At 44.7% G+C, this 16,515-nt stretch overlaps 2 protein-coding genes across 5 annotated transcripts in view; both read left to right on the forward strand.

Moving 5' to 3' along the window:
• LOC134532062 (ankyrin repeat and BTB/POZ domain-containing protein 2) overlaps window positions 1-13,576 on the forward strand; it is a 119,912-nt gene extending 106,336 nt beyond the window's left edge. Inside the window, exons 17-22 of the mRNA XM_063368239.1 lie at window positions 1,251-1,413; window positions 4,013-4,157; window positions 4,728-4,933; window positions 6,932-7,225; window positions 9,441-9,623; window positions 11,330-13,576. Coding sequence (XP_063224309.1) covers window positions 1,251-1,413; window positions 4,013-4,157; window positions 4,728-4,933; window positions 6,932-7,225; window positions 9,441-9,623; window positions 11,330-11,542 — 1,204 coding nt within the window. The 3' untranslated portion in view covers window positions 11,543-13,576. The remainder of the gene's footprint in view (window positions 1-1,250; window positions 1,414-4,012; window positions 4,158-4,727; window positions 4,934-6,931; window positions 7,226-9,440; window positions 9,624-11,329) is intronic.
• The window catches only part of LOC134532070 (uncharacterized), a 566,709-nt gene that overhangs the window by 496,441 nt on the left and 53,753 nt on the right, over window positions 1-16,515 (forward strand). The window lies entirely within an intron of this gene.

Raw genomic sequence — 16,515 nt, forward strand, 5'->3', positions numbered from 1 at the left:
CGGAGCCGGGCTGCTACAGGTGAGCGTGCTACTCTGAGCCGGGCTGCTACAGGTGAGCGTGCTACTCTGAGCCGGGCTGCTACAGGTGAGCGTGCTACTCGGAGCCGTCCTGCTACAGGTGAGTGTGCTACTCGGAACCGGGCTGCTACAGGTCAGCGTGCTACTCGGAGCCGGGCTGCTACAGGTGAGCGTGCTACTCTGAGCCGGGCTGCTACAGGTGAGCGTGCTACTCTGAGCCGGGCTGCCACAGGTGAGCGTGCTAGTCGGAGCCGAGCTGGTGTTCAGTCGACAGCCAAGTCTCAGCACACATCATTACCCTTGGCGATCTCAGAGATAAGTCACTAGCCACTTACCTACGAGCTCTTAAAAATATATTTTAGTAACAAAATAATTTTAAAGTCTCATTATAAATAAAAATATATATTTATTTTTATGTACTTGTATTTTGAGCTCTCAGAAAATAAAATGAATCTTACAATTAATTAGCATCTATTATTAGTCAATTTTAATGGTTTTTAGTTTTAGGCCTATTTTTTAAACATGAGATTTTTGTGTTATTGTTTTTATTTTTTATGAATTCTGGTAATTAATAATGATAGCACATTATTGTACACAAATGACACGTAATTGTATTATTATACTAATTTAACCAAAACTGTCATTTTGACTGATAGATAGGGTCGCCCTCGAATGTTAGTCACAATATAACTGTCTCCAGTAGAATACAAGTGAAGTCTTTATGGTCCGTGTCTCACCTTATTGCCGCATAAGAAACAGCACCGATTTCCTTCGTCCTTCCCCTCTTCGATCTTTATAACCCTTCCTCCCCCCCGCCCCCTTAATCCTAGCACCATCTACGTGCACTGCTACGTTGGGACGTCTCACACGACAGCAGCCAATGAGTGGGTGGCATTTGACCGAGTGAACATAGAGCTGTGGAGTTCATCCTGGCGGTCATTGAACCCGCGAATTTTTCCGGTCCCTACTAATGACGTATTTACTAAAAACAAACACAGGCTAGTTATTTAAGCACATAAGTCAACTACAACAGTGCAATGTTAATTTTTTTTTTTAACCCAAAATTTAAATTTTGCTTGTGGGTCACGGTACATTTTACTAAACAGAAAATCGGCATGAAATCTGCGAGCCACACACGGGCAAGCACGGTATGTTTGAGTGGATGCGGTAGAGCCGGGCTTGGTGCCGGCGACGTGGGGTGTCGGCTGATCGGGCGCCGCGCTGTGTCGCAGTGCCATAGCCGTGGCGGCCGCGCACGGGCAGCGCGCCGTGTTGCACAAGCTGCTGTCGCACCCGCTCAACTCCACCAACAAGGAGGTGCTGTCCTTGGAGGAGATCCTGGCCGAGGGGGCGTCCCAGCTCACGGCCGACCGACGCCAGGGCAGCCGCCTGCAGGTACCGCCTCCGCGCCCTCGGGGCTCCCTCGCACCCTCGGGGTTCCCTCGCACCCTCGGGGTTCCCTCGCGCCCTCGGGGCTCCCTCGCGCCCTAGGGGCTCCCTCGCGCCCTCGGGGCTCCCTCGCGCCCTAGGGGCTCCCTCGCACCCTCGGGGTTCCCTCGCGCCCTAGGGGCTCCCTCGCGCCCTCGGGGTTCCCTCGCGCCCTCGGGGCTCCCTCGCGCCCTAGGGGCTCCCTCGCGCCCTCGGGGCTCCCTCGCGCCCTAGGGGCTCCCTCGCGCCCTCGGGGCTCCCTCGCGCCCTAGGGGCTCCCTCGCGCCCTCGGGGTTCCCTCGCGCCCTCGGGGCTCCCTCGCGCCCTAGGGGCTCCCTCGCACCCTCGGGGTTCCCTCGCGCCCTCGGGGCTCCCTCGCGCCCTAGGGGCTCCCTCGCGCCCTCGGGGCTCCCTCGCGCCCTAGGGGCTCCCTCGCGCCCTCGGGGCTCCCTCGCGCCCTAGGGGCTCCCTCGCGCCCTCGGGGCTCCCTCGCACCCTCGGGGTTCCCTCGCGCCCTCGGGGCTCCCTCGCGCCCTAGGGGCTCCCTCGCGCCCTCGGGGCTCCCTCGCGCCCTAGGGGCTCCCTCGCGCCCTCGGGGTTCCCTCGCGCCCTCGGGGCTCCCTCGCGCCCTAGGGGCTCCCTCGCACCCTCGGGGTTCCCTCGCGCCCTCGGGGCTCCCTCGCGCCCTAGGGGCTCCCTCGCGCCCTCGGGGCTCCCTCGCGCCCTCGGGGCTCCCTCGCGCCCTAGGGGCTCCCTCGCACCCTCGGGGTTCCCTCGCGCCCTCGGGGCTCCCTCGCGCCCTAGGGGCTCCCTCGCGCCCTCGGGGCTCCCTCGCACCCTCGGGGTTCCCTCGCGCCCTCGGGGCTCCCTCGCGCCCTAGGGGCTCCCTCGCACCCTCGGGGTTCCCTCGCGCCCTCGGGGCTCCCTCGCGCCCTAGGGGCTCCCTCGCGCCCTCGGGGCTCCCTCGCACCCTCGGGGTTCCCTCGCGCCCTCGGGGCTCCCTCGCACCCTCGGGGTTCCCTCGTGCCCTCGGGGCTCCCTCGCACCCTCGGGGTTCCCTCGCGCCCTCGGGGCTCCCTCGCGCCCTAGGGGCTCCCTCGCGCCCTCGGGGCTCCCTCGCACCCTCGGGGCTCCCTCGCGCCCTCGGGGCTCCCTCGCACCCTCGGGGTTCCCTCGCACCCTCGGGGTTCCCTCGCGCCCTCGGGGCTCCCTCGCGCCCTAGGGGCTCCCTCGCGCCCTCGGGGCTCCCTCGCGCCCTAGGGGCTCCCTCGCACCCTCGGGGCTCCCTCGCACCCTCGCGGTGCAGCGACGTCACGGGAGCGACCTGCACGTACACAATCTGTTCACGCGGCTGCTCAACACGCAAACAGATCAGCGAATTTGACGTAGTTATGCAAAAAGGAACCAGCCCTCATGGAACCCATTCCGAGTATTTTGAAGTTAAAAGTTAATTATAAAATTGTAATTCTCGTACTGATAACATAATGTGGGTATCATTTTAATGGTCTAGCATAAATACCGATATAATAATAGCAACGACGGTACGATCAACATTGTACTATTTTAATTTACTTTCAAATAAAATGTAACAAAATTGTGGGTTGGTTCCTTTTTGCATAACTACGTCCAATTGTTCTGTATGAAATATCACTACAGTTGCGGTGGTATTGTTTTATTTATTTTACTTTATTTGAATGGAATTTGTCACATGCCCACCAACAGTCGTAGACTTCAGTGGTTGGGCACTACATGTAATAACAGGAACACAGTTATCACTGCCAGTGTATGGACTCCCACCTCCGTTGGTACCATAGGAGGAAAACATCTACAGATGGCCAGCAAACGAGAGCAAGAGTACCACACACTAGCAGTGATGATAACAAAACAGACAATTGGTATTAAATCTTGTTAAAAGCCCAGAGCAAAAAAAAAAGTTGAAAATTTTGTTTCAGAGGAGGAACACTGGTAAAAAAAAAGTTCCTGAATGGGATGTAAATTGTTTTTTGTCAAATTTATGAGTGTGTTTTAAAGACATTGGTCAGCAAAGAAAATAAATAATATTATTTTTATTATTATAATTCAGAATATCTTTAAAAAAATCTATTTACCAAAATATATATTTTGGTGGTCACTTGAAGGGTAGTAAATATTGTGGTTCAAAATTTATCAGGAAAGGTTTTTTGAAGTGGAATTTCTCTACTGATGGGGGCTACAGTTTTCAAGTGCTAGGAAAATTCTGATCGCACGAGGGTAATAGTTAAGTACGTGATAGGGGAACCGGTAGAGGAGGAGACGGCAGGGGAGTGGTGGAAATGACGCTGCACACTTGTGTACTTCCATATATTCTTTTTGATCTGTGACCTCAGCCTAAAAGAATTATATTTCCTATACCTAATAATATAATAAGCGAGAAGGTTCGATTCAGTCGTGCGCGGACGCCGCGCACACATTTTTTTTTTTATCTTTGGGAACTGCAGTAATGTTGTTGAAAGTTCACCCTGACAATGGTCTCGTGTGAAGCGTCCCGCCAGAAGGGAAGTGAAACACGCGGTGCGTCTGCGGGCAGGTGGCGTGCCCCACGGCCCCTGATGCGGGCAGCTGTGCCGTAAGCCTGGCGGGCAGCGACAACTCGCAGCTGCTGAAGCTCAGCAAGGCCCAGACCAAGTCGCTGCAGGAGGCCATGTACCACAGCTGCGAGAACAACCACCTGGGTGAGCTGCCCGCCCGCTCCCTTGTCCTCGCCCCTTTGTGTCGTCACACAAGGTCACTTCAGCTCCGTTAGTTAGTTTTGCTTCCTTTAGTAGTTTCAGATTCGTAAAATGTTCAGCCACGAAAATACAGTAATTAAGAAGTATACTGTATTGGTCCGAAAATAGGCCAACCTTTTTTGCCAGTTTTGTCAACCTTGAAATCTAGAGTCTGCCTATAATGGGGCACTAGCCAAAATAGTATAATTAAACACATACATTTTATTTCAAGGAGAATCACTCATGGCATAAAAATGTTATCAGATATACAATTCATTGACCTAAAATTACACCGTACTTACGTGGAATTAGTAATTTTGTAACTTAGAAATTTAGTAAACACACTTAACCCCAATAACGTATCATATTTTAAATTAAGTACACAGATGTGGTCACTTGTAGCATTAAACTATCGTCCGTAAACCGACTTTACAGACAACCAATTTGTTTTTTTCCTTTTTTTTTATTCCTTCGTGTTTTCCAACTTTATTGTTCACTTCGTTCTCTGTTGTGTGTTCCACCGTCGCCGCGCAGACATCACGCTGGACCTGCGCAACATCGGCATCCCCTGGACGCTGCACTGCTGGATGCACACGCTGGCCACGGCCCACGACCAGCGCCTCGACAGCATCATCGACCAGCTACTGCAGGACTTCCTGCAGGTGTGGCCGGACGACTACTCCTCCCAGTTCGTGGACGAGTGCCTGCCCCTGCTCTTCACCATCTTCCGGTTCAGCAAGGTGCGCCTGCCCAGCCGTCGGGTCCGTTACGACCCCGGTTTGGTTGAACGTCGGCTAGGCGTGTGCGAAGGTCTCTTTTTAAATGCGAAGCAAAGTCGAAGCGAAGCTTATATTGTGTGAAGGAATGTCGAAGGAAAATCGAAGTTGATGGATTTGAAATAACATAATTTTTAATATAAAAAAAATTGTTACATATGTTTCATCATGATTATATATTGTCGCGGGTTGAAATTTTGCAGGGTTGTTGAAATCAAATTTAGGGACTTTACTGACGGGACTCTGGGCTGGCTGCTCTGTTCACTCGTCAGCGCAAGTGGCGTGACAATGTAAAGTGGGGCACGGGGCCGGCGCGGCGCGCTGCGGGCTTGCAGAATTTTGTTTGTTTGTTTGGCCGCGCGCTGGCGCAGCCACGGGCCGCAGTTACTGGGGCGCGCTGTCGTAACAAGCCGCGCGGTGTGGCCTGCACATCGGGGTAGAGGGGGGGTAGTCTTCCCAGATGTTCTAGTTAGTTGTTTAGTAAATTTGACTTCAATAACGAGCTTTTGTTATGGTAGGCGCGGCAGGGCGCGCGAATTTAAGCGCAAGTGAGTGGTGACTCGGGGCTCACTCAGGCGGAGGCTATGCGTCTCACCTGTGGTCACGAGTTGTTAGTTCGTTCGTGATGTAGGAATTCAAGCTTTCGGGCGGAAGCTATGGTCGACGCCAGAGGCCACGAGTCGTTTAATTTAAGTTAGGTCATAATGTAGTCGTCAAGCTTTCGGGCGGAGGCTATGGCCCTCGTCAGGGGTCACGCGTCATAGTTTTTAAAATGTAATGTTCGTTCGGGATTTCAAGGGCAGGAGAGGCCCCTACGTTATTTTTTTAAAGTAATCGATCAAGAAAGGCTTTTCGGAAAATGTGAGTATGGACTTATCTTTGTTTTAATTTTAAGTATTAATTATGATTTGAGGTATTCGGAAGGACTAGGGAAGTGTTTAGTGAAGTTCTCTCATTCTCTCTCTTGTAAGGTCGTTCAATCGTTAAGGAAGTAAAGAGATTATTGTTTTAAATTGTAATCCCGCTATTTAAATGTTCTTTAAAATGATGTTGAGTATTTGACTTTAAGAATAAAATAATTTTAATTAAGTATTATGTTATTTTGCAAAATCTCCTTAGTTCAGCTCTCACCAGACATCCTGTACGGGATGACGAACCTATGATCCTAGGTACAGTAAAGTATTTTATGAAGTTAAGACTAGTTGATGCCAAGCGAGTTGTTTCTATGTAAAGAGCTACGATTCTCGCCCCCCCCTCTGAAGGTGGATCGTGACAATATAGACTAAAAGAAAATTCCATTGTACCAAACATCTTCAAAAAATGTATGTATACTACATAAGTACTGTTAAATGTCTTAATCCACAGGAAAAATAAGTACTTTTCATTTATTTAAAATTTGTAAAATTCATTCATCTGGTTTCCATTAGTAAAGTTATATTCCACCTGGCTTTGAAGCGTATGAGCCAGCCATTTGAGGCTTGAAAATTGTCATTTCCAAGCCTTAGTACCTACATTCGTGCTTTTTCTTGCAGTGCTGTGCCCGAGATGGTTATGTATGTTATTAGAGGGTGCTTGCACAATCCAATCAAAAAGATTTTTGTCAAGGTCACTATTAATACATTTGCTATATCTTTTCCTCTTCTGGTGCAGTTTTGCAGCATTTTCTTCAATTTTTGCTCTGTCTTTTATTATTGTGGACAGAGTTGTTGGTGCAATATTAAAGCGTTTTGCAACATAACACTTTTTCTTGCTGTTGTCAACAGCTGTAAGAATCTCTAGTTTTTTTGCAATGCTGATACCCACACGCTTTCAGGTTTGAGTGATTATATTTCCTTTTGTTAGTTGATTTAATTGCTCATTACTCAAATCATGCAGTACCGTATGCCCTGTTAGCAATTGAAGAAGATCCGACCCTTGGACCCCACGCACAGAATGCATCGTGTTCCGTGCTTGTCTGCACAGAACGAGGGCACGACCCTCCTGCTGGCCGACATATTCTCCACGTGCTACGGCTGGGACCCCATCAAGGACATCCGCGACACGTCCTTCTCCGGTGGCACGCGCATCGACCCCAAGTTCGTCAACAACCCGGAGCTGAGCGACGTGCAGTTCCGTGTCGAGGGCCGTGTCTTCTACGGCCACAAGATCGTGCTGGTGACGTGGTCGCCGCGCTTCCGCGCCATGCTCAGCTCCAAGTTGTGCGACGGCAACCCGCCCATCGTGCACATCAACGACATCCGCTACCACATCTTCCAGGTACTGTCGCGCCCCACACCTTACGGGTACCATCAAGCCCCACACATTCCAGGTACTGTCATCTCCAACATATTCCAGGTACCGTCACGCCCCACACCTTACAGGTACCATCAAGCCCCACATATTCCAGGTACCATCGCGCCCCACACCTTACAGGTACCATTAAGCTCCGTATCTTCCAGGTACCATCGCGCCTCACATCTTCAAAGTACCGCCGAGCCCCATTTCTTCCAGGTACCATTAAGCCTCGTATCTTCTAGGTACCATCGCACCCCACACATTCCAGTTACTGTCGTCCCCTACATCTTCTAGGTACTGTTGCTCCCCACAACTTCCAAGTACCGTCGAGATCCACACCTTAAAGGTACCATTAAGCCCCATATCTTCTTGGTACCATCGCGCCCCACATCTTCAAAGTACCATCGAGCGCCATTTATTCCAGGTACCGGCATGCCCCACACCCTACAGGTACCATTAAGCCCCGTATCTTCCAGGTACCGTTGTGCCCCACACCTTACAGGTACCATTGAGCCCCGTATCTTCCAGGTACCATCGCGCCCCACATCTTCAAAGTACCGTCGAGCCCCATTTCTTCCAGGTACCGTCGCGCCCCACACATTCCAGGTACTATCGTCCCCTACATCTTCTAGGTACTGTTGCTCCCCACACCTTCCAAGTACCATCGAGATCAACACCTTCGCAGTACCATCGTGCCTCACACCTTTCAATTACCGTCATGAATTGTTTGAAAACCAGTAATACGCACAGTTTTTATGGTGTGAGTATTTCAGCATTGAGTAATATTTATTGTTAATTAATCATTATTGATCAATAATTGTTAATATCTTGAACAGTTAATTTGAAGTGAGTAATACTTTGTTAAATTCATGTTTATTTAGAAAATTGTCTTCTTTATTTCTTTCTCTCTCTTTGCCCTTTTACCCCTTACGATATAATTACGAGTCGAGGTTTGAATTGCCAAAGAAGTTTCACTTCTCTTACTTAGTTACATATGCTCTTTTTAAGATACTTATATTTTTACTACTTTGCATATTTGCTTTTAAAATATTTTCAATTGCTAAGTTTTTAAACAGTATTTATTTATTTATTTTTAAATGACACTTTTAGGGAACTGTTTGATCTTTAAAATGCCACTTCTAAATGACTTACAGCTTACTAAACCAATTATGGGCAGACAATGTTTTCCAAAGGTAGAATTTCAAGGTGAGCCTTGTGAAGGGGTCGTAATGACCAGTGTCAGGGCACGTAAGGCAGATGATACCTTCATGAGTTTATCGGGGACAGATCCTAAAATGTCAGCTGCAAGTGTTTGATTGAACTTCAATTTCCATGACAACAGCAGCAAAATCTTAAGATTGATTTCAAACAAATTCTTGTTGACTTAATTCTCGACACTTGTTTGTTAAACGCGTATCTGCCATGATTTGCCACTAGCATCTAGTGCATTCTGGTAGGCGCAAGGTGAACTAGCTCTAAAAGCTCTTGGGTTTTCTCACCAGTGATGTTGCTGAAATGCAGGATGGCTTTACATAAACCTTGGCTCAACACTCGGGCCAGAGATGTTTCTGTGTCACATAAACCATGGAACTATGTTAAAACGGGCTTGAAGTAAATACACAACAGAGGAAGATTTACGGAAAGTGCAAAATATGGTCACATTATTAATTTGTTGCATTGTATTTAATGCTGCACGAGTATTGTTTTCGTTGAGCACGCAAGGAAATAAAAATTCGTGCAAATGAAATGAAGCTCTGCTTTGGATCTATAACCGTGCTACTTCTAATCGTGCCGTAATAATTTTCGTTGTCACTTCAAAACAGCGTTGCGAGGGTGTACCTTTTACGTTGAGTCATTAGTAGAGACCCGGAAAATTCGCGGGTTCAATGACCTCCAGGATAGATTCCAATATCCTCTACACACTCGGGCAAATGCCAACTGCTCATTGGCTGCTGACTTGTGAGTCGTCTCGACCGGGTGGCCTGTGATTCGACACACTTCTACGAGTGATGGTCTCTAATTGGCCCTCAGTCCTCCAGATTAACAGTGAACCAATGACGGAAGCAGCACTAAGGTATAATTATTTGAATTTTAGCATAACACGAAATGAACCCGCGAATTTTCCGGGTCTCTAGTCGTCAGCCTTGTGGACGGAGAGTGTCAGAGTGTCGGAGCGAACGCCCGGGCGTGGGCGCAGCTGGTGATGCAGTACCTGTACAACGGCGGCTGCGAGACGCTCCAGGTGGAGCAGTCTGACGTGCTGGAGCTGATGGCCGCCGCCAACTTCTTCCAGCTGGACGGCCTGCTGCGCTTCTGCGAGGCGCAGTGCTCCTCCATGGTGGACCTGGACAACATCGTGTCGCTCTACATCCACGCCAAGGTGCGTCGCGCGGCCCCCCCTCTCGTCCGCGCCTGCCCCGCCGGGGCATCCACACACATCAGCTCGCGGCCACCCCCGCCACTTCTAGGTTTTTAACTGCAAACCCCCAGTTTTCTCGAATCCGAAATCTCCAATTTGAAACCCCTTGAATTCAAATCTAGGTCTCCATGGTCCAAAATAAAATTATGCACAAGAAATGAAAAATATTAAATATTGTGATGAAATATTATAAAACTTTAAATGTATTATTCATGAACTAAGTATCTAGAATCAATACATATCGTAATTTTTATTTATATAATTAAATGTTGAAAGTACACTATCTTAGGGGATAGTATAAGGATAGGCATAAGAAAAAAAAATTTACCTAATAAACTTCCAAGGTTATCAGTGTTAAATTTTTTACTTCACTTTATTTCCTCGAATATCAGATCCTTTGGATGCTAAGGATTTGATGTTGTTTGAGGATTTGATTGGCCCATCCCTAGTATTTAACCCTGCGGGAAAACTGAATCCCGATCGCCGCGATGAGAGGCGAGAGACATGAGCACTCGACCACCTTGGCCCCAGGAAACACGTTTTCATCCATCGTAACTTGCAGTCAGAGGAGGAAGTATCTCCACACCCTCGGTCTTCCTCCCCTTGTCGGAATACACTTGAAACCTTTCCGCCTGTGACCATCAGTAACCTGTCAGGTCTTCAGATTTCTTATTTGGTCTCGCATCTTGTCAGCAACTAGGCCGTTACAACCTCATGGGACCACCGCAGCGATCTCGCAAAACCAGCAAGACCGAAATGAGGATTACCTGACTTAGGATTCAAATTTGGATTTTGTACATGGATCTTATACAGAATACTTACATGCATTCTAGTCTAGTCCATGTTGATAACAGACTGTAAAGTATAAGTGATAAACATTGTTGGAATTTCAGTATATTTATCACTTTACCTCTTGCATTTGTCGTACAGTCACAAACATTTTCAAGGGTTTCTGACTAAATGTGATATCATTTCTGTAAAAAGGTTTTCGCAAATACGAAATCTTAAATACTTGCATGACTTTTTACACCCGTTACATGGCACTTAGTTAATATCTGTTGAAAATGTATCTGTGTACAGAACAGGAAGTGTAAGAGAGGTATGGCAGTAAACTAGTGGTAGTGACAACATGGGCGTCGCAACCGGGGGGGGGGACGGGGGGGACAATAATAAAAGTCTTCAATTTCGTCCCCTCCAATAACATAAGTTTCGTAGTTATATTAAAAATATGATTTCTGTGATATATAACCCATATGTTGCGCATGGTGCATTTAGTCCAATCGTGGTAATGTGAGCACTTTGTTTTTACAAATCTGTTCTCTGGAAATATTATTTTATAAAAAATAAATTATATATTGCAACCAACTATAATTAGAATATTTAGGAGAGAAAAATGCCTAAAAACCACCTTTTTGCACCTTCAAACCCCAAATTTTCACGGGGGAGGACCCCCGGACCCCCCACTTTTTTTTTCCAGGGGATGGATATTCCTCAACAACCAAATCAATTGCAGTCCCCCCCCCCCCCCCAAAAAAAAAAACACATCCTTGCGACGCCCGTGGTGACGACGTGAAAGACACGGAAGGTGGTGGGAGAGTGTCTCGCCGGCGGCCCAGGCATGGACGGTGACAGTGACGGTGACGAGTGAGGGGGGCGGGTGTGTGCAGGTGTACAACGCGACGGAGCTGCTGGAGTACTGTCAGGGCTTCCTGCTGCAGAACATGGTAGCCCTGCTCACCTACGACGACTCCGTCAAGCGCCTGCTGTTCGGCAAGAAGCTGCACAACCACGACGTGTTGGCCGGCCTGCTGCTCACGCTGCAGGCCCGCATCAAGGCGCGCAACACGCCCGCCAACCCCCGCCCGCCCAAGCCCAAGTGAGCGGCACTTGCGGAGTACCGCGAATAAGACTAAAACTTTCAAGTATTATAGTTCCAAGACTTAAGGGTTGTGACGAAAAAGGTTCCACTCAATATTAGTTTTTTTTTAAGCAATTCAGTTAATTAACACTATCAACAATTCATCAAAATCATTTTTAACCTGTTTGGAGTTAAATATGTTTTAAGTAGATACGTGCCACGAGAGACATGTATTTTCATTCTTCGTCTGTATTCACCACCAGCACACAGCCCTGATTGGCCAGAGCATTTGTGCATCACTTGTACACATGCAAGAGAACTGCACTTGCTGTGATAAAGTGTAAGTAAGAGCCCAGCCTACCTGTGGTATTCATGATGCAACAGAGGTTTAAAATCCACCCGTTATCATTAAACTGCTCGACATTTTGATGTTGGGTCAGGCTTCCAGTAGCTGTTAAGAAATGTCACATGTACCTTCATGTGTCTGTTCCGTGAGTGCTTGCTACAATGTACCTAAAAATGGCCAAACCTGTTATTTCAGAATAGCCCGGAAGAAATATAATTTTGGATTGCAAAAGGTGGAGTGAATTTGATTTTTTGATACTTTATATACCTCCATATTTTATGTTTTATATTATATATATAATAATGTACTGCGGTCCTTATGCAAATTTGTTTATTTTGGGTAAAAAAAAAAAAATAACATTGCATAGTGTGGTTGAATATGTGCGTAAATAACTAACCTGTGTTGGTTTTTAATAAATATGTTACGAGCAAGTATCAATTGTTTAATTATAATAGCTCAGCAGTGTGTGTAAAACATCATGAACTGTGATGTTAAGAAGGGTCTGCCACCTGTCGCAGCTGTGTTTACAGTTCTCCCACCCTCTCTCATTGTGAATGTGTTGTGAACTGGCACTGTTACACAATCATCGCGTATCTGTCTCAACAAATGCAATTGTATCCAAACATTGTTTTAGTGTCAGTTTTCCCATGCTTTCTACTGCAACATTTCATGACAAAACTGCTGAAAAGGGCATGCTTGTTTTCATAGGAGGAACTGACAAAAACTAATTGAGCAGCATGCTGTTTTTTTCTCTTTTGGGAAAGGAGATGGGTAAAAAAAAACATATACAATAGACGAGAAGGGAAACACGAGAATAAAAAATTGTGTACTTGGGCCATAAGGGTGAAAAGGAGAGATGAAGAACCAGTGACCAGTGCCATGTTGCTTTCGCGGCAATAAGCTGAGACACAGACCATGAAGGGCTTCACTTGTATTCTGCTGGAGACAGATATGTGATGCGACACATTTGAGAGCGACCCTTACTGTGAAAATGTTAGTATTTTATATTATATTATAGATGCGACTCACGCATGGATAACCCTTCTGTGGGTAAATACAGTATGTTGTATGTATTAACAAGTTGTGGGGGGGGGGGGGGGGGGGGGGGTTTCCAAAACTTGGATTTGATTATTCATGACGTACCTGAAAATCAAAATTACTCCCAACTTTTGCAACCCAACCCCACTGTTTTTTTTTAGCTATATCTATCTCTGCTACTGGGCTAGGCATGGTTTTTGCACGCTAGTGCCACAAATCACAGTGTGATAAAATCTTAAGTCGCAGTATAAACCCTTAGTTGCTCTCAGTGTTGAGAAAAAATGTATGCAACTTCAGTGCCATCTGGTGATGGGGCATGTTCTGTGTGCAACTGGACCAATATAAATGCAATTCAAATGTCCAGCGCTCTTCCGAAGTTTAGCTGCACACTGACGCTAATTAGTAAATGAACTGACAGTATGGTGTTAATAGTTTCTTCCATTTGAGTGAACCAGTAAATACAACGTAACAAGAAAACAAGATTTAAAAATATGAAAGCAAAAAATCACAGTATAGAACTTAGTATGTTGTGTTAAAATATGTTAATATTTAGTGACCTCTGAAAAAAATACTTTTAGTTTTAGGATGTGCAGATTTTGATCACTTGAATTCACGTAGTGGCCTTTTCCATAAAGTTAGAAATCTCAGAAATGCAAGATCAATGAAAATCAAGCAGTGTGTTTACTTTTCGATGAATGTTGTAGAATACTACACGAAAATACTCTATTGCCATCAAATATGTATATGATATTAACTGATGAAACACGTAACAGTTGTGTGATTTTCAAACACAAGAACACGTATCATTAACAACATAGCATCCATTTCTTTTTCTAACCCTTAATTGTATGTACAATTTTAAAAATTTGTTGTCTTGTAAATGTATAATTGCATCGTGTGACTGTAAGTTAAGTTCCTCAGCACTTCTCAGGTCCTCGGACATCGCAGCCGGGCGTAACTGTCTTGCAGCAGAACTGAACAGGCCAATCAAACCACTTCCAAGATGATATTCCGCAGACAGTGTGATGCAACCTTTCATAACTTTTGTCCTACAAAAATAATTTTTTTTTTCAAAGTCCCGTAACCAGTAGACCTGTACAGGCATAATCCACTTCACGTACATAGTGTTTGTCTGCCGTTGCAGTTTTAACACTCCTCATTTTAGTCGGTTCCTGCATTGAAAAATCTTGGATAAACAGAATGTCCATAAAATAATGTCCCAGTTTCAATGGTTTATTATAACAGTTTAATTTAGACTATTTACAACAAATCAGATATCAAATTGAAGCTAAACTTACTTAGTTTTTCTTACAAATGTTCAATATAACATTTAGTTAAATGGGACACATCCAACTGAAGCCTAATTCTTCCCACACTTTGGTTTGTATAGATTATCCGACATTAAGTAAAATGACAAATCACACTAAAAAATGTTTTGCACAATCAAAACACTCAGTATTTTAAATTTAAAAAAAAAATATGTTTAAAACAAATGATAAATTAAGATACTTTCAATCCTTACTGTGTATTATTAGCAGCGAATGTAAGCTCAAAATGGTGTACACATTATTTTCCTATTTGTTCCCATCATCAAAACGATTTAATATAAATGGCAGTTCACATACTTTTTAAGATTTTTGATAAACATATTTGACACTGATTGTTCGCCTATATTGAGCAATATTAGCAGATTCACATGACTGTATGTTCAAATTGGTACTTTCTTAACAAAGGTTCCTGTTTTTCCACTGACAATATCTGTTATTTTCTTCCCTGTCAGACTTTTTTGTCATGTATTCCAGTTTTATACGGCACCACCTGCTTCTACTCTTGTTTTACAAATACAATTAAACTTGATATAAAAATAATGTGTCTGAGCCTGCTCAAAATTAAATAGTTTTAATAATGATGTAATTAATAGTTCTGAGGAGTATTCAATAATTTAAATAAAATTGTAATTCAATCTAAAACTTAGTAAATAATATATTAATATATTTTTAATTTTATTGTTAAACTATTGTAAATATCTTCAAACTACATTATGATTTATGTTAAATAAATATTAAGGGAATTCAGCATAATAAATACTGTGGTTGGCTGTTTGGATACTAGAAGCCATGACGTGAGGGATTTTAATGTAGATTTGTAATTGTATTTATAAACGTCCCTAGTTGTCCTTAAACTGATCAGGAGCGTCAGTGAATGAAGTCCTGTGCTAAGCTCCTCCTCTTGCATCACGCTTGTTCTGGCACAAGCACGCAACATCACACATCTGAGACATGTCCCGGGACGCCAAACAACGATGAAACAACTCATTATTAGAGACAAGATTTGTTTTATATTTTGTCCAAAATTTGTTTTTAAAACATGTCTTTTGTTGTTTATACGTATTTTCATAAATACTGTTTCGTTATACTTATTCCGCCAAAATAGTGTATTTGTATTTTACATTTTTACAAAATGATACATTCAGAACAATATAAAACAATTGGTGAGCATTTATGGTTTAATCGTAATTCAGTAAGGAATCCACAATTGAAAATAATTTGATTAATTTTTATCTATGCACTTTGGTACAATTTTTGTCTGAAAATTGTGGCATTTAAAGATACTCTTTTTTGTGATTTTGAATTACATTTTGGTTAAATGCTCCTCAATTCCATGATATAACTTGCATTGTGGTGAATTAATTCGCATGTCGGTGTTTGTGCGGTCACACGCTCTTCAGTGTCATTTCAGTTTTATCGCAATTCACAGTATCATCTTATCCCTACTCACGATCGTTAACCTGCAGTTCGTGTTCAGCATTCCTTCTCTTTTCTTTTACGTTGAACTTGACGCTGACCTGAGCCAGAGGGCAGTTATCTCCAACGAGAAGGGCCTAAAGAAGTTTGCCATCCGCAGCCGAATACAGGTGCTCCGTAGTTGCATGTGCAAGCAGCCGGCCCACGCATCATGGGCCCCGAGGTGCCGACAAGTGGCGTGGGTCATCCCTGCACTTCTCCCTAGCTGGTCAGCCTCCAACCCACCACATTTAAAACCCAAGTGTTTCACACCCGGGGGGGGGGGGGGGGGGGGGGGGGGTTGGGGAAACAATTCCGAAGCAACAGGTGTTTGTACTTAAATTAACACATTTGTGCATATAAATTCATGTGAAAAGGAGTTGGGAATTTCTGTGCTTGTGTCGTATCTTCTACCTCTATGTCTAGCACACAAGTGTGAATAAAACTAGGCAACTTTGGTGTTGCAAAAGCATCAGCTGTCATCAATGAGAAAATTAAATATAGTTCCAAACATTTCTATTTACAGTCGGTTGATGTGCTATTTTTGTATAATTATTTTTTATATCAAAAATGTACTTGTATTAAATGATATTTTAAATATCTTTATATGATTCTTTTATTATTTCAACCATGGTGAGTGTTCATATGACCCATTATTTGCACACCTCGGAGAAAACTGCTTCGTATTTGATGTCTAGTGACAAGATGCACTTAATTTTTCTTTCCACGTTAGCTCGATGTACAACTGACACCATTAGCAAGCATTAGCACAAGTCTGCGACGCATGGTGACTTTTTCTAGCAATTTCTATGATTATCATGATTGATA

The sequence above is a fragment of the Bacillus rossius genome, chromosome 5 (assembly GCF_032445375.1).
Source record: "Bacillus rossius redtenbacheri isolate Brsri chromosome 5, Brsri_v3, whole genome shotgun sequence".
In the NCBI taxonomy this organism is placed as follows: Eukaryota; Metazoa; Arthropoda; class Insecta; order Phasmatodea; family Bacillidae; genus Bacillus; species Bacillus rossius.